The 25,208-nt window shown below is 35.5% G+C and overlaps 1 protein-coding gene across 5 annotated transcripts in view; it reads left to right on the top strand.

The window, feature by feature from the left end:
* The window catches only part of LOC148940663 (stomatin-like protein 1), a 46,405-nt gene that overhangs the window by 8,314 nt on the left and 12,883 nt on the right, over positions 1–25,208 (top strand). For 4 of the 5 annotated variants that reach the window (XM_089105484.1, XM_089105483.1, XM_089105482.1 and 1 more), the window contains exons 2-6: positions 7,945–8,077; positions 10,989–11,141; positions 15,014–15,123; positions 18,714–18,985; positions 21,736–21,884. In XM_089105484.1, coding sequence (XP_088961610.1) covers positions 7,945–8,077; positions 10,989–11,141; positions 15,014–15,123; positions 18,714–18,985; positions 21,736–21,884 — 817 coding nt within the window. The remainder of the gene's footprint in view (positions 1–7,944; positions 8,078–10,988; positions 11,142–15,013; positions 15,124–18,713; positions 18,986–21,735; positions 21,885–25,208) is intronic. The other variant, XM_089105485.1, reaches the window with a different exon arrangement.

The raw sequence follows: 25,208 nt of genomic DNA, 5'->3' as shown, positions 1-25,208 counted from the left end.
CTTTTGCTAATAAGCTAACATTAAATAATCAAAGCAAACTGTACACAATTCCTATGAACCCTAGCTACCAACCTCACCCAGGATCCGAGTACATAACTAATCCATTTTCAATCCAGGAATTGAATAATGCAATACATCATATTAGGTCCAAAACTAGCAGCAGCTATGACAAGATACACCCTACATGGATAAAGAATCTCACACCTTCATACAAACAAGAACTGCTAAATTGTTATAATCACGCTTGGGCATCTTCTAGGTTCCCTAATATATGGAAATGTTCGTCCCTTTTACCAATCCTAAAGAAAAATAAACCAAAAGATAACCCTGAGTCTTATAGGCTCATAATGATTACACCTGTGATGGGGAAAATAATGGAGAAAATGATTTATCACAGACTCCTCTGGTTTGTTGAGAAAAATAAAATGATCCCACACACTCAAACTGGATTCAGGAAATACCACTCCTCAACAGATACTTTCATTTTGCTAACAAATGCAATAAATGAATCTTTCTCAGATAATAATATCCTAGTGGCAGCTTTCCTAGATTTTGAAGGAGCATATGACAATGTGAACCACCAAATCCTTTTAAATAAACTCGCAAACATTGGAGTACCTCCTAAGCTAATATCCTTTATTAAATCCTTCATATAAGTGCGAAGTTTCATTGTTTGTGTTGGTTCAGCCTCTTCACCCCAAAAGACAATAACCAAAGGCCTAACTCAGGGAGCAGTCCTCAGTTGCCTCCTATTTGCCCTATATCTCTGGGACATGAACCTACCCCACACGAATCTACAATATGCTGATGATCTGGTGCTATGGTCATCTGGCAACACCTTTCAGATAGCACAGTCAAATCTGCAAAAGTCACTTTTCCAGTTTGAAAAATTCTCTCAACATTCAGATTTACCCATTGCACCCACCAAGTCAAAAATAATCCAATTTCACAGGAAGCGAAACCATGTTAATGCAAAACTAACTCTAAATAAAACAACTATTCCAGAAGATAATAATATTAATTACCTAGGTCTCATGCTTGACCAAAAACTTAATTTCCACCTCCACATTTCAAACACAATAAAAAAATGTTATAGAAAAGCAAATATACTAAAAAGACTTCTTTCCACACCCTGGGGTTGTAAGGAGAAAACCTTACTCCAGTTTTATAAATCACATATAAGACCCCATATTGACTATGGGCTCATTGTCTATGGTGCATGTGCAAAGACCCAGATGCAAAAAATTGAAACAACACAAAATGATATAATACGTCTCATATTTGGTCTTAGGAAACCCACGAGCACCAAGTTTCTACTTATTGAGAGGGGATTAACAACAGTAAGGGAGAGACGTAGCTTTCTCTTGATAAAACATCTTACAAAAATTGAATCAAATAGCTCACACACATTGCATATTTGGTTAAGAAATCCAGCCATGTATAGAGATATTGCAAATGAGTATGCCAATATTCAAAAGAAGTTCCCTGTACCAGCAAAGTCTATTGCACCGACTTTCCCCCACTCCCCTCCATGGAATTGGTCATTTCCCATAATAAATACTGAATTTTCAAAATGGAATAAAGATTTAACCCCCATTGCTTTTGTTCAGAAAAAATTTGCAGAACTTAATACAATTACCTATAAAAATCACTTCCAAATATTTGTTGATGGGTCAAGAATGAATGAGAAGGTTGCAAGTGGTGTTTTCCTTCCTCACCTGAAAATTGCAATGGGTAAGAGATTATTTAATAATTTATCTATAATGTCTGCTGAGTTAAATGCCATAATCATGGCACTAGAACACCTTAATCAAAACCAGTCTTTGATTGAAAATTCCAATAATATTATCATATAGTCCGACTCTTTATCAAGCCTTGAGTTGCTGGCCTTAGCTCCTCAATATAAGTTGGACATTGACACTTATCATTGTCTCAGTATTATTGATGATCTTGCTTCAAGTGGCATAAAAACTTACTTTCAGTACATTCCCAGCCACTCTGGCATAAGTGGTAATCATCAGGTTGATGAAATAGCAAAAAATGCTATAAATATTGACCAGCCAAGAGGCAGACCAATCCCAATTAGAGATATTTACCGATGGAGGCTATCAGATATTGATTTTAATAAGATTAATCCTATCCTTTCCCCCTTTCCCAATAAGTATCTTTCTAAAATTTATCATAGAATTCGTTCTGGAACAAATGGACTAAACTTCCTTGCATTCTCATATAAGCTTTCTAACTCAAGTGGTTCAATTCCCCTGTCCCCTCTTTGCAGGCAGTGTAATATGAATAATGAAATAATTGACCATTGCCTATTTGAATGTAATATGCTGACGTCTGCACAACATACCTTGCTTTCTAAACTGTTAAAATACTTCAAACACCACAAAATCCCACTATCAGCCAAGAGCCTAGCCAACTATACCTGCACACAGAGTATAGAAATCGACATCTATCATCTTATATTTGAACTCCTAGAGTCGAAAGATCTGCTGAAAGATATCTGAATATATCTAATAAATATGAGGCAATCAAGCCAGTAGCTCTGTAGCCTACAGAGTGAAGCAAAAGGAAAAGGGCTAAATAGTGTTACTGAAAAGCCCGCCTGCTGTTAAATAGAAGAAGAAGAAGAAGAAGACCAGTATAAATTCCATTTAAACAGCAAGAAGACTATCTCATGCACACTCTGTCCTTGGACTCATGAAAAAGAAAACTATTTTCACTAGATATTCTTATGTTTTCATGAAGTTGTACATGACCCTTTCAGGCCATGCATCACCATTTTCATGTGCATAGCATCACCAGGATACAGGGGTGATGAATTGCTTCTGGAAGGGGTGCAAATTAGAGCTATTAAGGCATCAACAAACATGAGAGACAAGCCTTATGATGAACGTTTGAAGGACCTGAAATTATCTACACTGATGTACCAGCAACAGAGAGCTGATATACTTATGACATGAGCTTGCTTCACAAGACCCCCCCCCCTCCCCAATTCATTTGTCAACATCCAAAATGTTGGCACTAATAGGAGGGACCATCTGTAAAAAATCAGCTGTGACAACAGTTTTCTCCTGCTGTGAAGTCAATTACCTTAAAATTGCCTTAAATTGCATTTCCAGCAAGATAAGGTGGTGATGAGCCACTGAGATAAAAGATGGTGATAAATCACTGGAATAGTCTCTCAGATACAATAGTCTCAGCACCCAATGATTAAGTTTTCAAGGACTTACTAGATGTTGAATGGAATGATGTTCCCTGGAAGCACTAGTGGGATAAAGACAGAGCAGAAAACTACTTTCCCATAAGTATTGCTTCTGCTGTGGCTAAAACCCTGGAAAGAGTGTTAAATGACTCTGTCATGTAGCATCTCAAACTAAATGGAATACTATTGCCCAGCCAGCATGGATTTCAACCAAGAAAGTCAGTAGAAACAAGTTTTCTTGAGACTTATGATGCAATAAAAGACCTGATTGATCAGGGCCAACCTGTGGATGTCCTGTTGCTTGACTTTGCAAAAACCTTTGACAAAAATCTACACCTGCAAATAAAACTCATCTTGTGTGGAATTAATGTAGTCCTTGAGGAATGGGTCTCAGCTTCTCTTAATGATAGAACACAGAGAGTGAGGCTTTTTACTAATGAAGAAAAATCAATCCTCTCTGAGAGATGTGGAGTCACCAGCAGTGTCCTGCAGGGTTGTGTCTTGGGACCTACCCTATTCAATATATATATATATATATATATATATATATATATATATATATATATATATATATATATATATATATATATATATATATATATATATATATATATATATATATATATATATATATATATATATATATATATATATATATATATATTTTATATATATTTATATATATATATATATATATATATATATATATATATATATATATATATATATATATATATATATATATATATATATATATATATATATATATATATATATATATATATAGCAGATATATAGCAATATATATATAGCAGATCTCAAGAATATTCAAAACTAGGCAGCAACATGGCACATGAGTTTCAATATAGACAAATATAGCATTATACATTTTGGCAAGCCCAACCCAGGTTTTAAATATACTATGGTTAATTTAGCTATGAACAACACACTGGAGCTGCAAAGTGAGGATGAAGAAAGGGATCTTGGAATTGTTGTTGACAAACAGTATAAATTCCATTCAAACAGCAAGAAGACTATCTCATGCACACTCTGTCCTTGGACTCTTGAAAAAGAAAACTATTTTCAGTAGATATTCTTATGTTTTCATGAAGTTGTACGTGGCCCTTTTCAGGCCACTGCTTGATTTTGTAATGTGCATAGCATCACCAGGATACAGGGGTGATGAACTGCTTCTGGAAGGGGTGCAAACGAGAGCTATTAAGGCATCAACAAACATGAGAGACAAGCCTTATGATGAACGTTTGAAGGACCTGAAATTATCTGATGTACCAGCAACAGAGAGCTGATATACTTATGACATGAGCTTGCTTCACAAGACCCCCCCCCCCTCCCCAATTCATTTGTCAACATCCCAAAATGTTGGCACTGATAGGAGGGGCCATCTGTAAAAAATCAGCTGTGACAACAGTTTTCTCCTGCTGTGTAGTCAATTACCTTAAAATTGCCTTAAATTGCATGTCCAGCAAGATAAGGTGGTGATGAGCCACTGAGATAAAAGGTGGTGATAAATCAGTGGAATAGTCTCTCAGATACAATAGTCTCAGCACCCAATGATAAAGTTTTCAAGAACTTACTAGATGTTGAATGGAATGATGTTCCCTGGAAGCACTAGTGGGATGCATTTGATGTTCAATTAAAAACATCATCAACTATGGAGCAATTCACAGATCAGAATTGTTGAGCTTTCAGCAGTTCATATCCTTATGTATCAAATATTCAGTTTCATTTTATTAGTTCTTTCCAAGGACTGTTCAAGATACATGTAGTTGTCAATGAAATGTAAATGATGCAGTAAGCTTTAAACTTTTACAGGTAGGAGAGGTGGAAGGGGGCAGTTGCCAAGCTCTTAATTGTAATGATTTTTCTTCATTTTAAGTTTCATCAGAATATTCAATTTAAGTTTTACTTGTTTTAAGATTTATTTATTCTTCTTAATTTCTGTTTGTTTTGGGTTTCATTTATTCTTTAATTGTAATTTCTGGTTGCTTTAATTTGAATTATTATAGGAATTTATTTCTGCTGGCCTTAAAAATTAATATGGCTCTTTACTTTTCACTAAAAAAGCTTCTTTTTTGGAAGGTATGCTTTTTAATTAATGACAAATAAGAGCTGCTGCTTGAAATAAAAGTTTTTTTCAGTAAAGCACAAAAGATGTTGTGGCCTCTAGAGCGCTACAAGGCTTGGATTGATTATTTTGTTGTAATTTATGTTCCTTTAAGTTCATTTGTGCTTGTTTTTTTTAATATAGCTCTTACCTTTCTTTAAAATTTTTGTTGGGAAGTGTTGTTTTAATTAATCATTTACAATAATCACCTTATATTATATACATAAAGGCATTTATGTCAGCTTAGATTGAAAACTTCAACTAGTTCAGGGACTTTATATTTTTTTCAGCCCCCCCTTCACAGACAAATTTAGATGCCTTCAAAGGATAAAAGCCAGAAAGTTTTCACTCCAATCCTGGACTAATATGTATAAGTAGATCATCTTAACATCTTGTCTATTTACTTTTAATTTTTTTTTATGCTTTGCAACTAATACTTTGCCCTGTTTTTTTTTTACATTTCTCAACTCTTTCCTTTACCTTGATTTACCCTTCTACCCCCAAATTTTTTGAGAATCTATTTTTTATTGTAGAAATACCATACTCTAGTGGCATATTTAGTTACAAGGATATTTGCTGTCTAATGACAAGAGACAAAATTTGTGTTTTCCTTTTTGTCTTAAAATAATAATGAATTATATTTTCTTGAATACTGTAACCTAAATTTACTAACAAGAATGGATATTAAGCTTGATATCTTATTCTCAACTGTATCTTTTCATTGTTTTTTTTTTTTTTTTTTTTTTTTTTTTCAATAAGTACAATTGATATTTATGGCTTTTGAAAGTTCTTTTCAAATAAAAAAGTCGTCTTATCTATTGTCCAAGAAAAATGATATCCTAAAATGTACTTTGCATGTTTGACCCCCCCTCCTCCTAGTACCTACAAAAAGTTTATTGGGGATGTTGAAGCTTTTGATTATCCTTCCATATCTAGTAAAACTCTGGCATAACAGCTAAATGCTATCTTAGAAAGTTGTTAGTTAGATAAATGGATTTTTCAGAGATCTATCTTCAACCCTAAGTAGGGCATGTGAAGGTGTTCTAAGTGCATATCTACTCCTTCTCTCCAAGATACTAAATTTGTATGAGCTTGCAAAAAAAGGAATAAAAAAAATCAGATAGATACAGAAATGGATGTAAATCCAAATTCAGTTCTGGAAAAGTTTTTAGCCTCATATCTCCATTCCATTCCAACATATTAGGCTCTATTGACCAGCCTCTTGTTAGCTAGTTTCATTAAATTATGAACACTAGCTAGGTTACTTGTATTAGATTCTGAAAACAACATATTGATATTTTATGTACTAGGCCTAGTAACTTTAATAAGAAACATTGAACTGATATAATTAGTGGCTGAGATCTAGGATTCCAGAGTTGCTTATGGCTTGGCCAAGCAAATTTATAATATCATTTCCCAGAGTTCAATGCAGTTATCTACTCTTAGTTTGCTCCATTTCTCATTAGTAGGAGTCACCTGATTAGTTTTCTAGTTTCAGGGTTTCTGTTAAGACTCCTAAAACTTTTTGAGAAAAACTTGACATCAATAGGGTTCAAGCCCACAACCTCCCACACACTAGAAATGCATTAGAAGGATTACAGGCTCCATTTTCGTTCCTCTTGTCCTATAGGTGGAAAACCCTTGCACAAATGGATTTTAACATGGAATATTATGTCTATCATTTGTGAATCTGTGTATTTGAAATGTTTTGATTTTGTATGTCTTTTGTAAATTTTTGTCTCCTACTTGTAATCATCAACTGACTTAAGGCAAATTTCAGGAAAATCAAACTTTTTTTGTGAAATGTTTGTTTTAATTTTAGATGATCATACTTTGATCTTCATGAATGTACACTATCCCCTAAGTAAGCGCTGATTGAATGTGAATTACAAGAGCTATTTCATTTCTATATATGAATTAGGGGAAGGAGATATTATTGGTCTAAGGACCCAGGTCTGTAAATTGGTCTTCCTTGCTCTACTCATTTTAGTCAGAAGTAACATCTTCACCTTTCTAATAAAAATGTGTCTATGAAGTCTCTGCAATAAAAATGCTACTTTCCTGATTTGGACCTGGCCCCTGGGGCTGCATAGATTGTATTATGCACTTTTTTAGTCTTTCAACCGTTTGAAAATTTTTAATTTTCAATCGAATTGTTCTCCCCAAACTTTTATGACCATCAGTTCTATATATGTTTTATATATAAGGTGGCCAGGGAAAAAGAGTCAGCCTATAAATGGGAGAAATTACTATTTACTAAGTCAATGTAATCTGAAATAGAAGACATTTCAAGGATTATTCAATTGAAATCTTACTACTTGTTCTGATATAGAACCATTTAATTTGTCTCATTTTCGCCAATATGTGTTACCAATAAGAAAGGAGAGAATCCCCAGTTGTGTTTTTAGCAAACTCAGAGAAACTTGTTTACAATTGACAGACCTACCTTTTCTATGAATATTTTCCAAGTTCATCTCATTTAGCAGAACTTTAGCATTAAAAAAAGGGAAAAGGAAAAAGCATTAACATTCTTTGCTACTGTATTTCTCTGTACCTCTAAATACAGGAATTTTTTTTACTTATTTTGTTTCTCTTTCTTTTATATTTTTAGATGAAAATGGCTTCTAGAAGCACAGTAATGGATTATGGATCAGCATTTGATTATAGATCAGTCTATTCATATGGAAGAAATGTTTACACTGACAATGATCCATATGGGTCAGAAAAAATAACAGCCCCAAAGAGTAAGTATTGTTGCAGTCAATCCCTTTTGGAACAGATTATTGGATTCTCTTCAAGTAGTAGAATTGTGAAGATTTTCATAATTTCTTTTTTTAAAGAAAAAAGACCAGCTTTATATCTTCATTAAAAAAAAAGAATACAGTTATGGGCTTCTGTTTAACATAAAATTAGGCAAAACGTTTTATATTCTGATCAGACTCCTATTATATAGCCATGCCCCAAAGAAAGGGTATTCCATCATTTCATTAAAGGGTAGAAATAAGAGTTTGATGCTCGTTGAAGGATTTTTGAAAGTTTTTGAAGATTCAAACAAAAATAAACTTTAAAAAAGTACAATGCTGCTGAATAATATTGCCTTAATTTTGTGAAGCTTATACCTTGTAAAATTACTTCAAGTAGTTGTTTAGCTTGGATCACTTGAAATATTTTGTCACAATCATGAAAAAATTTTCTTTCTCTGATGTAGAATAGATATACTCAGTGAATAAAGACTTTTTGGAGGGCTCAGAAAGATTAGTAGCTCGTTTTTGTATAAAAAAGCATCATCTACAATGCTCTAAGTTCAGTTGCCCTAAAATAATCACATATTTAGGGACTTTTTTTCATGCAAGGACGTCGTTATACAAAAGCCAGAGGGAGTGAAGAAATATAATAAGAGCTGAACTAATCACCTTTCTTGTTGAGAAAAGTTACCTCTCCATAGTTATTCAATCTTTTTTTGCATAACAGGGACGTGCGGTTGTATCATACCCTCCCCCCCCTTATATGGTATTCTTGGATTAGTGAGATATTACACAAAAAGGCTTTACGAAGTATGGCCAACAAATACCGTTTTTGTTAGTTTGCTTGGTGAAAAAAGAGAAATTCAACTTTGGGACAACAATGAAATAGAATTTAATTTAAAAATTTCTTTTGCAGCATGGTTGCCGAATTTGAATGTTGCGTCACAAATAGCACTAGTACATATGTATCTTATCGAAAAATTCTGTCATCATTGATGTTCCTGTGAGGTGAATTTGACCTTCACACCAAACATAAACCATTGTAAAAAATACACAAATAAGATGAATCAAAACTTAGTTAAAAAACATAAATAAAATTAATGACTAGTTTTCCTGGCTATTATACAATTCAAAAAAACTTGGAGCGAAACTCTTGTGACATCTTTCATGTTTACCAGGGATGGGAGTCAATTTGGGGACTTTATACAGGACAGTCTGTTATGGGTGGGAAATTAGAGTTCAGGGACGATGGAACATAACCGGGAACAAACAGGGTCTTGGTACTGAAACGGAGGCACAGTAGATTTTTTCTCGCGGGCCAACGTGGTGAGTTTGAACTTACCTAGTAGATAATGATATGGAACCTTCCCTTCACTGTTTATGATTCCAAGTGCTCGTTTTTGATCATTTTCCATCTTACAAACATACTCTGAAGAAAGACCGAAATGCCACACAGGACAAGCATACTCCAGTAGCCTATTGGCCGGATAAAAGAACAATAAAGTCGGAGAAGATCCTTAAGGAGGCAAAAAGTTTCATCAAAAGCTTTAGGGGGGACCAAAGAGAAGGCTTGTTTGAGGATCTTTTGGACATGGGCATCCCACTTCAAGTCAATAGTAATTGTCAGCCCAAGTAGTTTAATGCATGTAATAAAGATTTTGGGAGGAATGGGTTTTGTGAAAGAAAGGGGTGATTTAAAAAAAATTAACTATCATAATTGACGATTTATTAGCGTTAATTTCAATTTCGACAAAGAAACTTCCTGTGTGACATCATCAAGTAATGTCATAAATGAGCTTTTAATATTTCGTTGACAAACCTAAGTGCAGACGGGTCGTCCATATACTTTCATCGATCTGTGTGGTCAGTCATGAGGCTACTAATCATTATAAGGAATAAATTCTCAGGGGGACCCCACAAAAGATAAGAAGAGGATAAAAAAAACACTTATATATTTATGTACTTGAGAACAATTTGTAAAAGCAAGAAACTACTTAAAGCTATGGCCCACTGGCCTCCCAGTAGCCATTCTGAGTTACAATCTTTGAAATCCTTATCGCTAGTCCAGGCAAGTACGTAAGATTATACTGGGGGGGTTGGAATTATTTGAAAATATAAGAAATTGCAGGGAAAAATTATCAAGGATTTGTTGGGGAGCAGGATTGACCCCCCCCCTTCCTTGCCTGTTTGTATCGAGTAGAGGAGGCACGTGTAATACCTGAGCAGGAGATTTGTTCAAAGAGTTCTAAAAAGCAGAAGCAAGACGAGTGTCTTTCACCTCAAGGGTGAAATATAAGCATACCGTATGCTCAGAGATGTATCTGTATTTAGGAGGGTCAGGATATTGAACACAGTGTGTCTTTTGTATGTTAAAAAAATCTTTATTTCACCGTTTTAGTTTCCACCCAAAGAAATAAATTACCGGTACTATTGTATGTTCATAGCGTTTACTGCTGGGCGGAGAGTGATTCTCTCATCATTGGTCCATTTAATGGCATTAATACTCTCTTGTAGTGAAAGGTTAATTTCATAATGTTAGTATTTACTAAATTGATTGCTAAGAAGAATAAATATCTAAGGAATAAAACTCTAGCATAGTAATCATCAGCCAACCCTAAATAACAAACAAACGCCCATCCCCACAGAGCCTAATATGCTCAGATTTTGTGCAAGTGTGCCCTGTCACAAATTGAAGTTGCTCCAAGAGGGAGGGGGCTTTAGATCTCTGCGTCATCCCTGAAATCCTGAGAATTTAATCGTTCCCGTAGTATAATATATATTTCACGCTGTTTGTCTGTTTTTATTTCTTTCAAGCTACCTACCGTCTCCCCCAAAAATACTGCCCTGTTTCCTGAAATAATTTTTTATATGTGTGCTTAGTTGAAGCATTGGATGTAATTCTGTTTTTCAGGCAATTCAAGGGAATCCTTTCAGTTAGGATCTGTATTAAGTATGTTGGCAACCTTCATTTGCTATACTTTGGTGGTTGTCACATTTCCTGTTTGTTTCTTCTTATACCTAAAACGAGTGAAGCCATTTGAAAAAGCAGTTGTCTTTCGACTTGGTAAGCTCCTTTTTCTCAATGGTAGGGCTTCTCTTTTTTTCTTGTTCCACTTGACAAGTTGCAAGTGGTTTTATATACTTTAGAGATTGCAAACTTGGCTGGCTCAGCACCTACTCTATATAGATAGGTTGCCAAAAACATCCTTGTTTTGATTTAGTGGTACCGCAAATAATGTCAAATATTTGGCAAAAATGTCAATCTCTCTACCTTGAAGCAAATTTATAGCAGTTGATTTTGAGAGTGTTGATTTTGATAATGATAGTTGGTTTTATTTATCGATAAAATACATACGTCAATAACTCTACCCAGAGGCTACAGCCTGTTAGGGACTTAGACACAATATTAACAAAAACAATTTAATTGGAGCTAGGACAAAAGAATAAAAAAAAGACGAAACGAGATTGTCTTATATGGCCTCACACATCTGAACTACACAGTAAAAAAGGAAATTTCCACACAAATACACTGTCAGCTACCCCCCCCCCCCAAAAAAAATAGGAACTTAGAAACTTCAGCAAGCCGAAGAAAAATCAAGTCGTGGAAAAAAATGAACCTTGTATCGTCTTACCAAAGAAATAGCTGACAAGTAAAATTTGCATGACTGCCTAGTAAAGGATGAAGGACAGGGCTTCTGACAGACGTAGAAAAACAAAAGGAACTATGTGCTAGGTATTTTGAAACTCTGTTAAATCGCCCCACAACTGTAGTTCCGCTTGATATACCAGACCAGCTTCTGTTCAATCTTTGTTCAAGTCCAAACAATCTTACAGCCGACGAGATACACTCAGCAGCTAAAAAACTAAATAATGGGAAGGCCCCTGGAACAGACCGGATTTCAGCGGAAAGAATCAAGTCCAGTCTGCGACAAACCTTAGCCTTCTGGCTTTCTTTTTGCTGCTGTTACAGAACGAAAGGTTCTCCAAAGACTTCAGAACAGGAACTATAGTCAAACTATGCAAGGAAAGAGACCCAAAAGAATGCGGCAACTACAGAAGCATCAATTTTCTGTCGATCTCCGGCAAAACTTTTCTTGATTATAATGCTAGGAAGACTCCAAACCAACTTTGATATCCACCTGCTGGAAGAACTGCATGGATTCCGGACACAATGATTCTGTGCCAGCCTGACCTTTACCATCGCAGCATGTCAGAGACTTCTATCAGTCTGGAAATCCACAGTATACCCTAAGAAGCTAAAACTCAGGCTGTTCCGAGGCAATTTTTTGTCTGTTCTGAGCTATTCTATTGACTGCCTAAACTTAACTATGGAACAGGAGAAACGCATAACTGCCTTTAGGAATAACTGTCTTCGCTGGGTCTTAAGGATTAGCTAAAACGACCATGTCAGCACTGTAAGATTTGTACCTGCACAAGCCAAACAGACAACACCTCCGTTGTGAGACAACGAAGACGGCGACGTCTTGGACATATCCTCTGCATGCCAGACCAAATACTCCAAAAAATGCTCCTCCACTGCCAACCAGGAGCCACCCGTAACCAAGGGAGGCCAAAGAATGTTACAATTTTATTTTCTAAAACAAATGCATATCAATAACATTTTCCATTCTTGAGGTACTGTGTAAAACACTTTGTGCTTGAGCAGCTGTGCTTAAAGCATTGAGACAAAAGTCTAAATTTTGGTGAGCAACTTTATTTTAATATATTTTGCACATTTAGAATCATGATAAATAATGGATTTTGTTGCAGCATAATTTGTGACCAAAACTTGTTTTTCAGAATTAGAACTTTTATTGATAAATGTTGCTCTTTGCTTATAGTTTGTTAATACGAACTGTCTGATCAAAGGCTCTTTTGAATTTGAGGGAGGTTACTACTCTACCTTCAACTCCCATCTTTTACATTGAACTTTGATTTTGCCTAACAGTGCTTCGAGAATGATAAATAATCATCCCTGAAAAAGTCTGAAATATCAGTATTGAATTACCTGTCATCGTTTCCAAGGTTTTCAAGGTGAGATCTCCAAACAAATATTTTTTTTGTCCCCCGTGAGCACTGGTAGGGGGGCCAGGAGACAATAATTTTGTATAAATAGGAAAATGAGAGTTGTCCCCGTTTAATATTGTGTTGTAGTTAGATTTCTATTTCTTTTTTACGCCAACATTGACTTAGATGCTTACACAGCATGTCTACATGGCACTGATAGGTGTCAGGTGTTGAATACATTGACTAGGATTGTAGTAGGTTGAAGCAAAGTTCACTCACCCAAATGGACCATCTTTTGTAATCCGAACCCTAATTGGACCAAAATGGTATTTATACTTATTAAGGACATTCATTACCATAAATACAAAAGGGCCCTATCCTGGTGGATAGGATCAGGAGATTTATCTTTGCAGTTTAGAGGTCAGCATTTTCCTATTTTAAAAGGGTTTTTCTTGCCCTAACAATTTGCAGGTGTGCCCATGACTTACAGAAGGTGTCTTTAAAATACCGAGTAGCCTACACTAAAAATAAAATCTGTTTCTTTAACTTGGTTAAGCGGAAACTTGCACAACCATTTACGTCTTAAAAAAAATAGGAAAACCCGGAAACTCAATTTTCCATGCAAAAGATGTTTGATGCACGTATTTAGTTTTGACACTTAGCGGGCGCCAAGTTTAAAAATAAAGAACGTGTGTGATATATCAGCAGAAAACAAGCGACGAAAATATACCTTCGTGGAGCCCTAGAAAGTGTAGTTTTCTTGATTACTGTAGGAAAAGACAAATACTTCCATTAATTGGCAGTAAACTTGATAAAAAAAACGGTGATCGAATGATTAAAACTGTGTAAAAATATAATCCTAACATCTTGTTACCAAATAGAAATTGAAGAGAATATACATGTCATTAAACAGCTAAAAACCTAAGCTATGCTTTAATGTGTTTATTATCAAAATTATTCAAGATTAAACAGTTCAAATATTTAGTCAATTGATTTACCTGAAGGAAATTTTTTTGTAAGACCAATTAGGCTATCCTATTTTGTTTTATTTATACTTTTAGTTGACTACAGATATATAAATGAAATCCTTTTTTTTTCTTCTTCTGGTTCGACGCATATCACTTTTCTTTTTTAATTTTGACATATTTCCACTAACCTATATTTCTTAAATAGCAAACGGTTTTAGCGTCTTATTGGTTGCTGAAATATAATGCAGATAAATTGGGCGGTACAATCGTTTGGTTCGGCATTTTATGTAAACAGGAAAAGTTTATGTTTCTTTTTTTCACGATTCAGTGTGGCAACAAAGGGAAACTTTACGCAATGAAAAAGATCCCAATTGTTGAAGAGAAAAATCTTAGAAAATCCCAGTTTTCAGTTATGAATAGAATTAAGATGGAGCTAGAGGGCAAATAATGTTTACATTTTGATGTTTTTGGTACTTAACATGGAATTGAAATAATCATCGTTTAGAATTTATTTTGAGAATATTGAGTATTTTTTGGGATACACTGTCTTCTTGCTCTACACTCGAGCTTTTCTTGAAAAATTCTTGTAACAGTAATTGATTTTAAGATCTTACAAATGTAACAGGTTTGGTTAATGACTAAATAAACTTTAATCTTTTAATGAAATAAAAGTTATTTTAATCTTGCAACGTGAAATATCGCTGATTTATTTAACATGGGTATTTTTGAACATCAAAACAATTTTTTTTTTCATACAAACTAAAACGTAAACTACTAAAAGCTGGTCAAGAATTTCTGTGACACTGTTCCATAGACAGAGAGTAGGATGATAAAATTAAATAGATAAATGCCAAATAAATTTAATTTTTAAAAGCAAATAGACTTGGCAATCCTGCTTGGCATAAGCAGATTCTAGTTGGCGCGTTGCTCTAGATTTAAAAAATAAATTCTTATTTTTAAGGTAAAGTACGAGCTGCCGAAGGACCTGGTATGGTTCTCATTTTGCCTTTTGTTGACAGATGTACAATTGTAAACCTTCAAGAAACAGATATTGAAGTCCCTTTGCAGCAGGTATTTATTTTTCATTAGTATCTTCTTCTTCTTCGGAAGCGCTAAGGCTATTTTATTTATTTCACTATTTTGTGGGCTAAGTGTTCTGTTTGTATGTGTGTGACCTACATTGTTTTTCTGTGCAGTCACTATTGTTTGCTAAAAAGGCTTCACGTCATGAAGCAAGCCTTTTCTTTCTCTCACAATAAACTGCTTATTTCCAGTTATAGAAATCCCGAGACTTGGGATTTCAAACACTTGGAATTTTAAAAAATTTGAAAAATTTGTGAAAAATTGAAATTTGCTCAGAATTCAGGGCTGAGCTTAGGCAATGAATAGGTACTATTTGGAAGATGAAGATGGCTTTAAACAATTCTTTGCCTGTTATTTCAAGAAAATTACTGGTCCCGTGTCATTTCTAAATTCTTGGTCAACCTTTCTAAGACCATAGGCGACGTGCCTTGTTTGCCTCTCATTCCAGGCAATCTAACGGTCCAATGTCAATTTTAATTTCTTGGTCAACCTGCCTGAGACTCTAGGCAGCCATGCCTTTCCAAAAACTAACACACAATTATTTGTCCAATAAGAGTCATACTTACTCCCCCCCATTTACCTGTGCAGCCATTTAAACATTTGCCTCTCAATTACTCGGACTATCTGTCTTGGCTTTCTCTACAATTAGCCATGTCTTGATGCCTACTGCAAAATACTTGATTTTCAATTTAAAATCAACGGAAATCAACAATTCAAAATCTAAAGTCCCTGTACTAGTTGAAGTTTTCAACCTAAGCTGACATAAATGCCCTTATGTATATCAGATAAGGTGATTATTGTAAATGATTAATTAAAAAAACATTTCACAAAAAAAAAAATAAAGGAAATGGTAAGAGCTATATTAAAAAACTAAACAAGCACAAATAAAGTTATAGGATATTTCAAACTTGAAATACAACGCCATAATCAAGCCAAGCCTTGTAGCACTCTAGGGACCACAGCATCATTTGTGCTTTACTGAAAACAAATCAAATGTTATAAAGGCTAGCAACCCTCAAATCGTCCTTGCCGAGTTGCTGTTACGCTGGACTTGCAATCCAATGTCATTCGAGGGCAGAGATTCGGGTCTTGGTGTCGCTGATTACTTGGTTTGAGGCGGGAGACTAGCGTTGTGACTGTAAGCTCACCCAAAGTTGACCCAGCTCCGTATTAGTACCAGGAGAAAAAGAACGTCAGACGATTTGCTTCTAACCACGTATAGCCCTCCTGCCCGAAGGTACAGAATCAAGTGATCGGTACCTGCGCTACACGGACTATTAGGCTGGATACGAGTAGATTTGACTAAGCTTTTCTAGCAACCATCAAAACGTCATCCAAATGGCTGTCAAAACAGGTGTAGTTTATTAGCTTTTGATAGCCAGTCTTATATTTACTATTAATGGTATTTTATTAGTATCACCTGAGTCGATCCAGCTCCGTATGGGCGCCTAGAGAAATCAGGAGAAAACTCAGGAAGCGTCAGAGGAGTTTGCCCCAAACTTGTAATGCACTCCAAGCTGAAGGTAGAGAATCATGAGACTCGTACGTGCGCTACACAGGCCACAAGCCATTTGTTTACATACGAAAAAGTTTAAGTAAGCTTTTCTAGCAACCTTCAGAATGTCATACAAATAGTTGCTGTATAACAGTCACAGCAGGTATAGTTTAGTAGCTTTTGATGGCCCATCGTATATCTACTATTAATGTATATTATTGGTATCGCTAGAGTCGACCCAGCACCGTATGGGCACCTGGAGAAATCTGGGAAAAACACAAGGAAGTGTCGGAAGATTTGCCCCCCAACAACGCATAGCACTCCCAGCCAAAGACAAAGAGTCAAGAGCCAGACCATTGCTCTACATGCCAAAACGTTTAAGTAACCTTTTCTAGCAAACTTCAGAATGTCATACAAATAGGTGCTGCGTAACAGCCAGAGTAAGTTTAGTGCAGTAATTTTTGACAGCTGTTCGTATATCTACTATTAACGGTATTTTATAAGCATTTCTGTTTCTTTTAATACCTCTAAAAAAGGGGGAAAAAATTCTTATAGGGTAACTTTTCTCCACAACTTATTTTTTTTATCTTTTTGTTATTTACTTTTTTAGTTTTATAATTTATTCTTGGCCAGTAAACGCGTTAAAAACGGATAGGAAATCTGTGTTTGAAGGCGCCGGCGTTCTTCCCTGCGGAAAATTCCCCCTCCCCCCGGGGAAATTTTCCAACACACAAAATTAAGCAGCCACAGAAAAAGTACAAAACAGGTGCCTCAAAATGTCGATTAGGGGTAAATGTCCTAAGGGGTAATTAAAGGACCAGGTTCTAAAAAAGGTTCTAGGACAGGGGCTGGTTTGTCTTCAATGACTTTTCTTTTAAAAACAAAGGACTAGAACTCCCGATTTACAATCAATTGAGCATCCTCTGATGTTTCTAAGACAGTGAGGAGGGGGTTCCCCCGTCCTAAATGGATTAAATTCTGCTCGTTTTGGGGTTTTCTGTTACTCTTAACTTTCATAATAACGGTGTAGACCAGAAATATTTCTGAAAATCAAGAGGGCTAAAAAAAGATCACGGATGTCTGTTGTTTGTTACTTTTTTCCCAGTGATGAACGTATCAAACCAAGAATCTAGAACATCAGGAGAGGGCTCATTGGAACAAACTTTGAAAGTTTTAATGGTTTTTTTTTAAGTAACCAAACAGATTGAAGGGCAACTAGACCCCTTCCCATGCCTCTTCCCGCCCAAAGACATCCAATTGAAATTTTGAGATAGCCATTTGGTTCATCATACGGTATTTGAAACGTCAGGTCCAATAAATGTGCCTCTGGGGATGACATGACCCCCACAGCCCCTAGGGAAAGGGCTGTGAGTTTTTCAAGTTGCCCATTGTTTACATATAGTATTTGTGATTGGGAAACATGGATTTTTTTGTGGGGGAATTTTCTGCGGGGGTAGGGGAGGGATTTCCACGGGGAGGATTTTTTCTGTATTCATAGAAAGAATTCTTATTATATATTTTTCTTTCTCTTTGGATGCACAATCCTACAGGTTACGGAGACAATGTTACGGAGGAATTTTCTGGGGGAAATTTTTAGCGGGGACAAATTTTTCCGGCGGGGAAAGGCGTGGCACCGTACTTCAGAACCCTGTTGATCCTTGACACAATGGTAAATTTTATTTAAATTCACATATATAGGCAGTATATAGTGCTCTGGTGCTTCTTTAATGACGAAAAGAGGCATGGCTAAAACATCTCCGAATACTGAAAATTATATTAATATTATATTGGCTGTGCTGCATCGAGTCCTTGAATTTACAGGTGTTTCGCTTTATGTACTTTAGTCTAAGGCCTATTCTTCCGAGAGCCTGTCGGACCCGCTTAGACAGCCCTTGTTTTTTTTTTTTTTTTTTTTTTTTATTAGGCTGATTAATTGTGATAATATTTATAATCACAATTTACTTGTAATGCTATTTATTTTGTGATTATTTGATTATAAATCAAATAAAATGGTTTTATTGTTATTTTATTATTACAAAATCACAAATAATAATAAAATCAAATACTTAAATTTTCATTTTAGTTTTTATCCTGCGACAATGCAGTGGTACAATGTGGCGCTCGTATCCGCTTCAGGATTAGTAATCCTGTATTGTATTCGACATCTTATTATGATCCAGACCATGGAGGATTGCGGTCTTTGGTTAAGTCAGTGCTACTGAAAAATGGTGTGAAGCATAGACAAAAAGATTTTGAGCCTGGATCCAGTGGGATAGATAGTCTATCGGAAGCTATTAGTTCAGAACTGAATGGCCTAGTCAACATGTGGGGAATTGATATAGTTACTACATTTATGTAAGCTTCTTCTTTTATTAATAGAGATTAAAAAAAATGATGCTTACAGTTTAGATGAAAAGATTTCCCTAATTTGATTTCGTACGCGACAGCCCATAAATAATTTATAATAATAAGTAAATAATTAAGTGTGTTTAATAGATTAATTGGGGCTTTTCTCTCTGTCCCCTTGTTTTCTTTTCCAGTCCTTTATAGTGTATAAAAAGTTAATGATTTCAAAGGGAAACCATGGAAAGAGTCTTGTTATATAAAAAAAATACATACGGTGTGTTTAGAATATTTACCATAATTTAGAGAGAATATTTCGTCGTTTTGGAACGCTTGTTTTCCACTGGTGTACGTCTATTTGAAAACAAGCCTAGATAAAACACTCTGATAGTGTCTGTAGATATTGTTATGTTAACAAACGAAATATGTTTTAATAAACGCTGTTCCATCGCTGTTTGTATTGTAAGTGCGTATTTGAAGACAACTTGCATGCACTATCTGCTTAGGTTAGCTTAGCTTAGGCGTAGAAGATTTAAGTCCTTTTATAATCATTGGTGAGAAGCAAGGTCGTACCCAGGATTTTTTTTTTCGGATGGAGTTTTACTCAACGACTTATTTTCGGGGGGGGGGGGGGGTTACACAAAAAAAAACTCAAAAAACATATACAACGGTTGTTTGTGTCCATTTTTGTTACGTTTTTACGAGTAAAAAAATATTTCGGGGGGGGGGGTCAAACCCCCCTTACCCCCCTCTGGGTACGGCCTTGGTAAGAAGCATCTGTTTGGGGGGAAAATAAATGGCTCGTTGAGAGACCTTTATTGGTTTAAAAGAACAAACGGTGAACTTTGTTTGATCAATTCAAGCTGTCAGATAAAGCACATAAGAATGGGATAAAAATGATTTAAAATAAAACAATATAATCTGAGTTTGTTCAAACATAACTGAGTAGGGTCAAATCGAAGGATTCAGATTGTATTGATAAATATAATATAGAATAGCAGCAGAGCCTGTCAGACATTAGTCATTTCCTCAAAAAGTTAAATTGGTATTCTTTTTAGGAAAAAAAGCGCCAAGCGGGAGGCTAGAAACCGAACTCGTCCTCATATCAATCATGTGCAATGTTAATTTAGCTAGCGTGGCTTGTTAGTTGTTTTTAGACGTTTGGTGTGTTTTTATAAAAAAAAATTTAACGGTTACCTGCTGCTTATCTTACCTGTTGTCCCCTCATATCTTGAATTTCATTACAGTGTTCCTATAATTTGTGATGTTACTACTAATTTTTCCTGTTTTAGAATTATTTTTTAATTTGACCCCAGCCCATTATAGAAAAATATTTGTTTGATCAAGTTAGACAGAGCTAAAGAAATACGTCCTTTCCCTGACTGAAGATGAAAACATAACCGTATAACCCAGGACACTCGGTTAACACCAATTTTGCACAACAGAATGCTCTTATGAGATATAATGCTTGTCCCTTGGTTGATTTTTAAGAAAAAGTCAAGAAGACCAACATTTTTGTAGTGTCGTATTTCATAGAAGAATGCTAGTGTTAGAAAGTACAAAGAGAGATGGAGTTAGGGGGCATAAAAGAATAGAGACCCGACCAAAAACTCATCTTTTGGTTTTAGTGCAGAAAATGAATGTTTTCCGCGACACAATTGACCTCGTTAATTGCTCTCGAACAAACTCATCTATGGAGTTTACTTCCAAAATTGACCTTGGTTTTAGGAAGGGGGGTTCTTGCCCAATCCCTTTTATCAAATGTCTTAATCTTATTTCATAAATTAAAGGAGTTGAAGTGGCAGAAAGTTCCAGTTAAATCTGGTTATGATAATGTCTAAATATTGCCCATTTGGCACCAGCCTAGTGGTCAGGATCTTCCTTGAAAAGTAAAGAATAAACTAAAATGGGCCAAAATAAGCTTATTTAAGAAATTAAACATCATGATCAGAAACGAATGCGAATAAGTCGTAAAATGATGAGAAACAACAATAGCTTTCGTGTTGCTGTCTCTCAAACCCCTCAAAAGGTCATTTGCCCTTTATTGAAAAATATGTTGAATAAGATTTTTCTTATAACATTAAATTAGAATAAAAATTAAATCTTTATCTAACTAAAGAAATTCTTCTTTTTTTGTATATTTACAAAAACTGGGCCGTATCTAGGGTTCTGTTCGGGAGGTTCACCAAAATAGTTTTATTCAGTGGTGGAGGGGATAGCCAAAAGAAAAGGGATCTACCTTCCAAGGACTCTATCTCACAGTCTCAAATAATTTTGTTCCTGCATTTTTAAAATAAAAGTAATGGTCGGAGAAGTATATGGGGGGGGGGGGTCAAACCAAGTAACCTCCCCCCGGATACGGATTTTTACAATAATCAGTTTTGGTTTTTCTGTCTAATATGCAATAAATTTGTATCAATGTGCCTTTCGTAGTAGATCCAGTACTTTCAAATGTTTTGGTACCCCCCCCCCCCACTCTCTCTCTGAAATTCTAAATTTCCTTGAATATCTGGATACTTCTTAGTCAGATCATCGAATTTTTGTTTTTATTATTGGCCCCCTCTCCGAAATTTGTTTTATTGTCCCCCCCCCCGAAAAAAGTTCCTGGATACGGCCCACTTCATAAAGTTTTCTATTTAAGCTATTTATTGTTTTTCAGTAAAGCAGAAAAGATATTGCTCTTTTTTTTAATGACTCACTAGATTGGTACAGAAAATGCACTAAAATTCCCCTAATTGATTTGTATTATTTAATATTTGCAGGTTAGATGTAGCTGTGCTTAAAGTAGCCGAGCAGCAGAATCCTGTTGAACCTGTTCTTAAATCGTTACTTGGACAAGTTGGGAATTTTCCACCAGTCTCTAAAGACACCTCAAATGCTCTTATATCCAATCTCATCAAACTCCACGGAGGTAATTTTGCTGAATTTTTGGCACTATGAATTGTTCACGTGAAACAAAATCCTTTGTCAAAGGGTAAAAGAATGAGCCTATACAGGATGTTGTACTTTCTCTTCATTTTCCTTCAGAAACAATTTAAATATTTTTTTAGATTGGCTTTTAGCCCCCCCCCCCCCTATTAAAAATATTCGCCAAAAATGTATTGTGTTCAACACCCTCACATCTCCTAAAAAATCCTCTTATTTCTTCTATAATATTGACACTGTGCACCTGTTAAATAGAATATTTTCTATTTAAAATAGATGTTTCCTGAGATTGACCATTATCTTTTACAGGGCTTATTGTTTTTATTTTTCGTTTCAAAACAAAGACATATGCAAAAACTTGCTTGAAGGGCAACTTGACCCCTTCCCATGCCCCTTCCCGCCCAAAGACATCCGATTGAAATTTTGAGATTGCCATTTGGTTCATCATATTTGAAACGTCAGGTCCAATAAATATGCCCCTGGGGATGATATGACCCCCAGAGCTCATAGGGAAAGGGCTGTGAGTTTTTCAATTTGTCTATTGTTTACATATAGTATTTGTGTATATATAGTTTCATATGAAACTACCAAAAACTTGATGTGTATATATAGTTGTTAAATTTAATAATCTTAGTCTATTCTAAGAATAAAATTGAAAAAGGCTAGATTCTGAAAATTGAAAACGAAAAAATATTTTGAAATCCTTGTTTACACTTGATAGTTTAGAGAAAAGCCCCCCCCCCCCTCTTCTCACTAAATTGTTACGGACTCGCCATCTTTTTTCATGCCATTTCTAAGGAATTTCCTTAACGTAATTTTTTCCGATTTTGGACAATTCCATTTTTTCTGCCAAAATAAAACAAAAATTGCATAAATCTACATAACCTATGTATCTTTCTTGGAAATATGTTTAGTGTTTGTTGAATATTGAGTATGATAGTTAGCTGAATTGAGTTGTTTCTTTGTTGCATAGGCCAATTAATACTGGTTTAAAAACTAAGGAGCTTGCTACTTTACTCATGAAAACACTAACAAATCATGCTTGTACACAAAGAGTGATATTGTTGAAAATACCCTTCCTACTGATATTGCCACAAAATGTCCTTCTTGGCGGTATCAACCCTCTCCATCCACGTTATAGAAAATTGGAGAACTCTCTACCTATGAAATATTACTTGTTTTTTGTTTTTTTTTACTATCTTTTCTAGCCTAAATTAGACATGTTGATATGGATGGTTTTGATTTATACTAAGTATTTGTCAATTGTGGCCGAAAGTGTATTTGCTATTTGTATACTTCTACTATTACTACAAACAGCTCATCGCAGCACCAAGCCGCCTGAGGCCAACACAGCCACGCACTATCCTCCTCCCCCCCAATCTATTCAAAGCCTCCCTTTTTCCACCCGCCCACGAGGGTCCTATTTCCTTTAAATCTTTCTTTATGACGTCCTCCCACCCCAGACGGAGGCGACCTGCTTTCCGTTTAGCCCTAGATGGTTGGCCGAAAAGAACAATCTTCGCGATCTGTCATCCTTCATCCCTACACCGTGCCCTAACTACCTAAATCTTACTTTCATTGCATCCCAAAAAAGCGGTATTGAGCTCTAGTTTTTGCAAAGGTTATTGTTTGAAATACGATTATTCACCTGTGTTCCCACAACACTCCGTACGTACTTTTTCTTGGAAACATCAAGCAAATCCTCGTTCTTTTCTTGGAGAACCCATTCTTCAGATCTACTTTTGACTAATTTCATCACTGTCGCTTCTAATATTCTAATCGTGTCGTTCAGTATTATCTTCCTATTTTTTCAGACTTTTTTTTAACTGTGAAAAGACAACCAGAGTCTTGGATATTCTATTTTTAACATCTTCACTGCTCCAACCATCTTTACTAATAATGCTACCAAGGTAAGTGAAGTTGCCCACCTGATCAATCTTTTCATTACCCAACGTCACCTTTTCATCTTTACTTATTCCTAGCCTTAGTGACTTAGTCTTCTTAACATTCATTTTCAAAACTATTCTAGCACCTTGAACTCACAAAAGGTCTAAAAGTTCATTCATTTTGCTCACACTTTCATCTAGGATGCTTACATCATCAGCATAATCCAAGTCCAGGAGACTTTTTCCTCCCCATTCGTTTCCGTGGTCTCCCATTGCCTTTCCTGCGCTCCTTAAAACAAAGTCCATCCAAATAATTTATATAAAGGGGGATAGAACACAGCCCTGCTTAACTCCTGATTTCATACAAAACCCGCTACTAACCTCATTTCCCACCATAACCTCAGCAGTGTTATTCTTGTAAATAGCACTAATCACTTTAATGTATTTGTCTGGTATACCATACAAGGATAAAACCTTTACTAAAACCCTTCTATCAATATAATCGAACGCTTGCTCATAATCTATAAAACTGAGGGCAAAAGGTATTTGAAAACTCAGGCACTTATCAATTATTAGCCTAAGAGTGAAAATTTGGTCGACACATCCTCTACCTTTTCTAAAACCTCATTGTTCTTCTCTTAAAACTTTGTCTACGGCATCTCTCAGTCTAAAAAGTATCATATTACTAAGTAATTTACTACCTACAGAGACCAGACTAATGCCTCGATTATTACCACACTCACTCTTATCACCTTTCTTATAAAGTGGCTTAATTAAGGTTTTCCTAAAATCGTTAGGTACTTCCTCTTTTTCAAAAATCACATTCATAATCTTCAGTTACTTATTTCTAACCTCAGAGCCATCATTCTCAAGAAACTCATTTACCACCCTATCAGCACCTGGGGCCTTATTATTCTTTAATCCTTTTAGTACTGTTGCTAATTCCTCCTCACAAAACAAGTCTTCCTTCACATCCAAAGTATCACAAACTTTTTCATTTTCCTCTATATTTTTTCCTACAACTCTATCTCGGTTAAGCAAGCTCTCAAAATGTTCGGCCCATCTCTCTTTATTTTTTTCCTTATCGCTAATTGCGACCCCATTCCTATCTTTAACTGGGACAAATCCGCATCGACTGTTCTCTCTCAGTTTGTTAATAAGCCAGTACAGTATTTTTATATTTTGTCATCTAGCTGCCTCTTCGAGATCTTCGGCAATTTTATCCATGGCCTCCACTTCACAACTCCTTAGTTCATATTTTAGTGCTTTCTCCACCTTCTTTACATTTCTTTTGTTTTCATACCATCTATCACTCGGATAATTCTTGTACAAGTCCCTTCTCCTTTCTTCCAAACCTAAAGCTTTTTCACTTATTTTCTTAGGTGTACTCCTAGCTTTTATCCCTAATACACCTTCAGCAACTT

Source organism: Artemia sp. Qi Xiang Cuo, chromosome 19, assembly GCF_049724085.1.
Source record: "Artemia sp. Qi Xiang Cuo chromosome 19, ASM4972408v1, whole genome shotgun sequence".
In the NCBI taxonomy this organism is placed as follows: domain Eukaryota; kingdom Metazoa; phylum Arthropoda; class Branchiopoda; order Anostraca; family Artemiidae; genus Artemia; species Artemia sp. Qi Xiang Cuo.
The sequence above is the reverse complement of the archived record's forward strand: the minus strand, read 5'-3'. Positions and strand labels throughout refer to the sequence as shown.